Source organism: Carlito syrichta, unplaced genomic scaffold (genome assembly GCF_000164805.1).
Source record: "Carlito syrichta isolate Samal-C Ts95f unplaced genomic scaffold, Tarsius_syrichta-2.0.1 Scaffold170464, whole genome shotgun sequence".
Taxonomy (NCBI): Eukaryota; Metazoa; Chordata; class Mammalia; order Primates; family Tarsiidae; genus Carlito; species Carlito syrichta.
The window spans coordinates 15,377-23,650 of record NW_007114560.1 but is presented as its reverse complement, the minus strand read 5'-3'; the positions used below and the strand labels follow the sequence as shown (position 1 = coordinate 23,650).

Below are 8,274 nucleotides of genomic sequence, written 5' to 3'. Positions count from 1 at the left end.
CTACAACAACTTCTTCCGCATGTTCGACCGCAACACCAAGCGCGACGTGACCCTGGAGGCCTCGCGGGAGAGCAGCAAGCCCCGGGCCGTGCTCAAGCCGCGGCGCGTGTGCATGGGCGGCAAGCGCCGGCGCGACGACGTCAGCGTGGACAGCCTGGACTTCACCAAGAAGATCCTACACACTGCCTGGCACCCGGCCGAGAACATCATCGCCATCGCGGCCACCAACAACCTCTACATCTTCCAGGACAAGGCGAACTCCGACATGCACTAGGCGCGGCCCTCACGACCGCCGCACGGGCGGGGGGGCTTTTGGGGCCTTGTCCCCGCTCCCCTGGCCGCGTGGCCCTTGGCAGCTGTGGTGCGTGGAAGCAAAGGTGGAAGAGCCAAGTTCGCAGCCACAGGGCGTGACGCCGACGGTTCAGGGTCTTTCGTCCACGCCTTCTCGGCCGCGGCCTTTGCCGCTCTCACCGGACTTTCCCTGTGTCTGGGTCCGTTCTCGCTCCGGCGTGTCAGCCGGCAGGGGCGTGGGGAGCGGCTCTCCCCACAGGCCCGGGGTCCCCCGTCCGACCTGGGCTTCGGGTGGCGACGGAGCAGCTTGCCTGTTCAGAGCCGACGGTCTCCCACTGCTCCGGGATGGCGGGCGTCTGCCGAGGCTGGGCGGGGGCAAGCCCCTCCCTTAGGTTTTCTGGATGTCTTCGGGCAGCCTGGGCGCCAGGCGCCAGGCCCCGTGCGGCTCCCGGGGCGAGAGGAGGGGCCGCGGGAGCCTCTCCGAGGGTGCCTGTCGTCCTTGCCTGACTTTGCCACCGTTTGCCCGGGCTCTGGGTTCTTCGCCTTCTTTTAGAGGCAGGGTCTCACTCTGTTGGCCAGGCTGGAGCGCCGTGGCGGGGGCCTAGCTCGCCGCAGCCTGGAGCTCCTGGGTTCAGCGGTCCTCCGGCCCCGGCCCCCCGAGTAGCTGGAACGACAAGCACACGCCACCACACCCGGCCAACTTTTGTGCTTTTTGTAGGGGTGGGGTCTTGCTGCGTCACCCAGGCTGGTCCCGAACTCCTGGCCTCCGTGCAGAGCCTGTGTGAGTGCCGGGCGCGATGCTTGGCCTGGGAGGCGGCCGGTGTCCGCCCTGTGGCCCTCTGCAGGAGCTTTCCTGTGTCGTCTGTCTCTCAGCGTTGCGCGAGCTGACACAGGCTCCCACCCAGGATCTTTTCGGCCCCTCCCCATGGCCGCGAGGTCGGTGTCCACTCTTCCTCCGCAGACACCAGCTGCCTGCTTGCAGTGTGCCAGGCCCTGAGCTGGGCGCCAGGGGTCAGAGGTGAATACGTACGATGCCCCGCCCACACGGGGCAACCGAGGCTCTGAACAGACAAATGGGTCGCTCTGGTGGCACCCGGGTCCTTGCACATGGTCCTCTCCGGTCTGGCACGTTAGCGGCTCGTGTGAAGGCCACGTGCTCATGGCAGGTTCTGGAAGGGCAGCGCCTCTGTGTCCTGTGGCGAGCAGGCGTAACGAGGCCAAGGCTCCCGGGAGAACGAAGGCGCAGGCCGCATGGACAGCATGCCCATCGCTCTGCTCGGTGGCTGGGAGCACGGCCCGCCCGTGGACGTCCGCTTCGCCCTGCTCTTCCTTTCCAAATGCACTGAGGACATTGCATGCTGTGACCGTCGTCGCGTCCGTTTCCTCTAAGGACACACCCCGTCCCAGAGAACACTGTCATTCGGGAGGCCGCCTCTGACAGGGGGGCCGCAGGGCATGTGGGGTGTCCACAGCCGGTCCTCCCGTCCGGCCAGGCCAGACCGCCCGGCCCACGACGTCTGTGCCCACGCGTTGCCGCGGCGCCACGCGGCTCGGCGTTTGATTTGGAAAGCGAGCGCGGGGCGCCCGGCCCAGTCCAACTTTCGTTTTTGCCAGATGTAACATAACCTAGGAAATAGACCAGCTGAGGTTGTCCTCAACGGATCACGGTATTCTTGTGTGTGTGTAAAAGCACAAAACGCATGTGCACTCTCACTTCCGGCCATAGAACATGTACACAGGGAAATGGATCCATTCGTTTTTGTTTTTAAATCAACGTGAATGAAGAATGTTTGTTTCTATATTGCTGTAAAATCCAGGTGGCCTGGACAGTATTATATGTACATATCTCTTCTACTTAAATTTACTTTCTTCCTCCTTGTAAAGGGGTCCGAGAATGCGGTAAGTTGTACAGAAGTCTTGTCGAAGCCAAAACCCGGCGCTGAGGGCCTGGCCCACGCCCCGGACGGCTGGCACACGCCAGCTCCCTTTGGGGGGTCAGCCGTTCAGAGCGGAAACGTGTGTTTGCAGCTGGCGGCCACCGTTGAACCCGAGGTTTCACATCTCCCCATCTTACACGGTCTTCGAAAAGGAGTCTCAACAGGTTCCTAGTTCCTTCTGTTTCAAACCGTGGGTTCCAGATCAAAAAGAAAGAAAGGAAAAGCTCCTCTTCGAAGAAAAGCGCATCTTTGGACCCCTGGAAAATGGCGACGCCCGGAGCAAGTCGTGGATAAGAAAACGTGGGTTGAGGGGAGACGCGGGGGCGGGGGAGGCTGCGCCCGAACGGGCGGAAGGACCCGCGTGACCGTCACAGACGTGGCGCCCTCGTCCTGCTCGTCCAGCCGCCGGCCTTGAATGCCCGCGGGCGCTCGTGCGGCCTCGTGGGGTGCGGGGCTTCCTTCGGTCTTGCTTGGAGCGCGCCGTCCTCGACGGGGCCGACCTCGGGGCGGTGCTGCTGTGCGTGGTGGCGAAGCTGTCAGGCTGCGCGTTCGGACTCGAGCTCATCGGTGCATTTTTCTTCCTTTGGTGTCTCACAAAGTATCCAACTGTGGAATAAAATTATAAATATGTTAATACCAGCTTTTTCCAATAAAATAACAAATGTTACATCGACAGCGAGGCCTGGCACGCTGTTTGTCTGGAACCAGGCTGGCCCCGGGAGGGGGAGTCCAGCCGGTGGCAACATGGCAGGCGTGCGGGGAGGCGTGGGGTTGTCCCACTAGCTTGCTCCGCATCGAGGCTTTGCTGCCTCCGGCTCGGAACACAGCTCTGGACTTCTCCGAGCTCTGGACTCGCCCCTGAGGAAACGGAGGTCATGGCGGCGCCTGCCTCGTGGGTTTCAGGCATGGCGGAGGGCGCGAGAGTGGCTTGGCTAGTGTAGAGCCCCGTGCCTCGCACACGCGTGCCACAAAGGCTGGCTGTCTTGTCTTGAAGTGGCGGTGCACAGCCCACGGCAGTTTCCAGACACTCTCACGCCCAGTCTACACGAGGAAACTGAAGTCCAGAGGGTGAAGGAATTCGCTCTGGATTCCACAGGGCCAGGTTGCTAGCTCGGGCCCGATGACTCCTAATCCAGTGCTCTCTCCAGCAGCACCAACCCACACGGGCCTGAGGGTCTCAGGGCCTGGAGGTCTGGGACAACAGACCATAGGGCACCTGGATTCTTCGGGAAGCCAGAGAGGCCCACCCCGCCCGCTGCAACTTCTGAGGCCAATGGGGACCCGGGTGGGGAAGCGCTGTGTGCACCCTTGGGGTGCCCCCACCGTCCCCCAGGCCAGGCCCTGCCTCTGGCTTTCCAGGGCGTTTTCGGCTTCAGACTTGGCAGGAGGAAGTCGGGGGCTGACCTGGAGGGGCTGCCTGCCGGGGGCTGTCCTTGGCGGAGTCCTCTGTCAACCACATGGCCTGCGGGACAGAGCGGGGCGGGGGAGGCCACTTCCTGGCTGTGTCTCCTTGGACACTTGGTTGCCTCTCTGACTGCACGACTCCTCGGCGACGTTGGCTGCCTGGTGAGGCATGCAGACGACTTTTTTGAGCCCCAGCGTCCCGCCGTGCTGGAGGTGACATGGCACACGTGGAAAGTAAGGTATCGTTCCGGCTTTGTGTTGTTTCCTTCTTGCAGGGCGTGGGGGTTACTGTGGTCCTACCCGTTTGACTCACGGAGAAACTGAGGCTTAGAGAGATGTGGTAGTTTGATGCATACATGCCCAAGTTCATCCAACTAGTAGGTGGCAGAGTCAGGACGCAAACTCAGAGGGTGACGGCACCGGGCGCGTGTGGACGCTCGGGATGGTGACGATGCCACATCCTCAGCCCCGCCGAGTCCAGCTACAGCACTGACCCAGCAGCCACTCTGGGCTTCTGCAGACATGCTCAGCTAAGGTTGTGGACCTCGAGAGCGGGAGGTCACCCGGGGTTCTCCAGGAGTGACACGTTCGCCGCATGACTCCTTGTAGGGGGAAAGACGTAGCCGGTGGGTCTGAGACAGAGACGACAGTGGCAGGGGGTCACGGGGAGGCGTCAGGAGGACCTGCGTGGCCGCCGCTGGCTCTGCAGACAGAAAGGGGCCATGAGCCAAGGGACGTGGGTGCTTCCAGAAGCTGGGAAGGGCAGGGCAAGGATCTCCCAGGCCCTGGAAAGGACGTGGCCTGTGCCCCTGGTGTAGACCCGTGTCTGGCTCGACCTCCCGACTGTGTGAAAACAAAAGTGTGTTCTTTGACCCACTGAGTGCGTCATTCATTCGCCAGCCCTAGGACCCAAGCCACCCGTGTCCCTTCAGCCTCCCTGTAGGTGGGGGCTCCTTCCCCGTCTACAGACAAGGGCCCTCGGGGAGCTGCAAGCGTCCACCCGAAGCCCCACCGCACGCATGCAGGCAGCAAGGCGGGGTCTGCAGCCCTGGCGACACTGCTGTCTTTCTGGGGGGGCGAGGCTGGGCCTTTTGACTGGGAGCTTCCGGCAATGCTTGATGGGGCCGCAGGAGGCAAAGGCGGACCCACGTGGCGGCCCAGGGGGTGAGCAGGGCTCCCCGAGGGCCGGGTACTTGTGGCTGGGAGCCCGAGGCCCAGTGGGGCATTGGCCTCTGTGCCCCAGCCAGGTCTGCACACTTGGATCGGCCCCGGCTCCACACCAGTGCTGCGCTCAAAGCCTGGCAGGCGCAGAGAGGACGTCCCAGCGGCCACGTGACACGGGGCTGTGGCTCTGTCTTCCTCCCTGAGCCCCTTGGGAGCTCGTCTGGGACCCCCGACCCTCCCTGGGCGAGTCCTGAGGCCCCCGACCCTCCCTGGGCCACGTCCAGCCCTGGCCTGGCAGGGGGGCCCCGCGGTGATCTCATTCCCCCTCCGCACTCCACGTCGTATTAGTAGGGGCACTTCCGAGCCATGCGCCCCAGCAGGCACCACGCACATCGTCTCACTAATCCACACGGCCACCCTACAAGGAGGATGCTGGGACTTCCATTTCTTTTTTTGAGTTGGAGTCTCACTGTCGCCCCAGACTGGAGTGCAGTGGCTGCTCCTGGCCACCACGGCCTCGACCTGCTGGGCTCCGGCGATCCTTCCGCCTTAGCCTTCCAAGGAGCCGGAACTACAGGTGCGTGCCACCACGCCTGGCTAATTTTTAAAAATTTACTGTAGAGATGAGATCTCGCCAAGTTGCCCAGGCTGGTCTCGAACCCTGAGCTCAGGCAATCCTCTCACCTCAGCCTCCCAAAGTCGCATTTTACTTAAGGAAACTGAGGCACAAGGAGGGAGGTGACTCTCCCATGGCCACAAACTCCGAGTGTTGGGGCTAGGATGTGAGTGCAGACAGCAAGTCCCCAGCGCCCACCGTCTTAGCTACCAAGCTGTGTCCCGGACCCCCTGACCACCTGCAGGCTTCGGGCCCCTGCAGGTGACATCCCGATGGGTGTTTCCTGGCCGCGAATCGTGCTCTTCCCTGCCTGGAACTCTTTCTGCCGGGCTGCTCCCCGAAGAGACTCCTGCACTGAGGCTCCGCCTCCTCCTGGCTCCTCCGGCCCCCGCCCTTGTGTCTCTCCTCCCAGCACAGGCCCCCCCACGGGCGCTGTCGCGAGGACCGTCGCTCTCCCACCGTAGAGGCCCGGGTGCCTGGCACAGGCCTGGCACTGACTCCGTCCCTGGGGACCCCTTGCCAAGCGAGGCTTTTGCACGCTGGGCACTGGGTCTTGTGCAGAACCCCAGGGCATCCTGCGAAACGTTGCAGGCTGACCCACTTCACTCCCGCGAGCCGCGAAATGACAGGAAGGGGACAGAACACAAAACCATGAAGGCCAAGGGACCAGGAGTGGGACTCGGTCTTTAAGCTTTGGGTAGCAAGAAAGCGGGGGGGGTGGAGGGGTTAGAAATGGCTTAGAGACGGAGGAAGCAGAGTCCAGGCCGGCGGGAGGGGCAGCCGGAAGGCGACCGGTTTGCGCCATAGAACCCCAGAATGGCTCCGGGCCTGGAGGCACCAGGGACCGCTGGAGATGGGGGTGCAAAATGTGGTTTTCAAAGTGCGGAGGGGAGGCTTGCTCGTGAGGAACTGGACCAGAGGCTGCAGGACCTGGGAAGAGCTGCGGGTGGAGGATGGCTGAGAATGGTGACACTGCTCAGCCCACCCCAGGGAGGAAGTTCAAGCCTCCCTCCAGGACACTGGCCAGCTTACGAGAAAAGAGCGAGGCTCTGGCATTTGGGGGTCCCCCAAGACGCTGCTCGAGCCAAGCACCCAACCAGGAAGCCCGTCATGTGAAGCCCACCCCCTCACACGCACACACAGCTTCCAAGAAGGTTCTATGCTGCTCTGTACGGAGATACAACCAGCCCAGGACCGCCAGACGTTTGAGGAGAAAGACCACAGTTAAAAAAACAAGCAAGCAAAACAGAAGAACACGAAGCTGGGATCTTCAGCTCTACTGCAAAATGGAATGAAAAAATTTAAAAATATCATTGTGAGCCAGGCTCGGTGGCTCAGCCTGTAATCCCGCACCTTGGGAGGCTGAGGTGTGTGGATTGCCTGAGCCCCCGGGGTTCGAGACCCGCCTGGGCAACTTGGCAAGACCGCATCTTTACAATAAATAAAAAAAAAAATTAACTGGGCGTGGTAGCGCACGCCTGTAGTTCCAGCTCCTTGGAAGGCTGAGGTGGAAGGATCGCCGGAGCCCAGCGGGTCGAGGCTGCGGTGGCCGGGAGCGGCCACTGCACTCCAGTCTGGGCGACAGAGTGAGACTCCGACTCAAAAAAAAAAAATTGTGAATATCTACATAAAGACTGGGCATGGCGGCTCATACCTATAATCCCAGCACTTTGGAAAGCTGAGGCCGGAGAATCGGCCAAGGCCAGGGGTTTGAGACCAGCCTGGGCAACAGAGCAAGATTTCTGCAAAGATCTGAAGATAAAACTGAGAAAATGTCTCAGGAAACAGAACCAAAAAAATCAGAGAATCTCAAAGTGGGTGAGATAGATTGACAGCCCGTCACAGAGGTCTCAGCGTGCAAATCTGAGGAGTTCAAGGAGGAACTTGAACAGAGACATGGAGGGGGGGGAACCACTGAAGATGTTTTCTGGGCCAGGCTCGGAGGCTCAGCCTGTCATCCCGGCACTTTGGTTTGAGACCCGCAGGTTCGAGACACACCTGGGCAACTTGGCAAGACCTCGGCTCTCCAATAAATCAAAAACTAGCCAGGCGTGGTAGCGCGCGCCTATAGTTCCGGCTACTCGGAAGGCTGAGGCGGAAGGATCGCCGGAGCCCAGCGGGTCAAGGCTGTGGTGGCCGGGGGCGGCCACTGCACTCCAGTCTGGGCGACAGAGTGAGACTCCATCTCAAAAAAAAAAAAAAAAAAAAAGACACCATTTTCTGGATTGAAAGAAGCAACATTTCCAGAGTAAAAGAAGACACAGTGTCCAGCACAACAGAAGGAAGAATATCCATTTTGCAGGCCATTCCTATGAAATGTCAGAACACCGGGGACAGTGAGGCTAGAATGTCATTAGGCTTTCCAACAGCAGTAAGGGAAATTAGAAAATAAGGGAGTTCTGCTTTTAAATTCTAAGAAGTTATTCTAACCTAGAATTATTCCCCGTCCAACTATTAATTATACGTGAGAGAGAATTAAGGACAATTTTACTCATGCACAGTCTTGTTAGTTAGCTTCTGCTGCATAACAAGCCACCCCAAAATTTAGTGACCGAAAAACATTCACTATTTCTTACGCTTCTGTGAGTCAGCTGGGCGGCGCGGCTGAAGCTGTGTGTTCTAGGACGGCCTCACCTGCGTTTGGTTTGATGTCCGGGAAACACAGACGCCGTCAGCCTCCAGCCCTCGCATCCAGGGCTCTCCCGTCAGGCCTGCTGTGGCCCCCGGGTTCCCCAGAGCAGCAAGACAAGCCCCAGGGCACAAACCCTTCTCAAGTCTCCGCCTGTGTCACGCTTGCTATTGTCCCGTTGGCCAAAAGACATCACGGCGGGGTCCGGCGCCGGTCCACGCGAGAGACTACCC

General features: G+C 60.5%; 1 protein-coding gene across 1 annotated transcript in view; it reads left to right on the top strand.

Moving 5' to 3' along the window:
• The window catches only part of LOC103252791 (serine/threonine-protein phosphatase 2A 55 kDa regulatory subunit B gamma isoform-like), a 9,026-nt gene extending 6,123 nt beyond the window's left edge, over nucleotides 1–2,903 (top strand). Inside the window, exon 4 of the mRNA XM_021709291.1 lies at nucleotides 1–2,903. Coding sequence (XP_021564966.1) covers nucleotides 1–274 — 274 coding nt within the window. The 3' untranslated portion in view covers nucleotides 275–2,903.
• The last annotated feature ends 5,371 nt before the right edge of the window (nucleotides 2,904–8,274 follow it).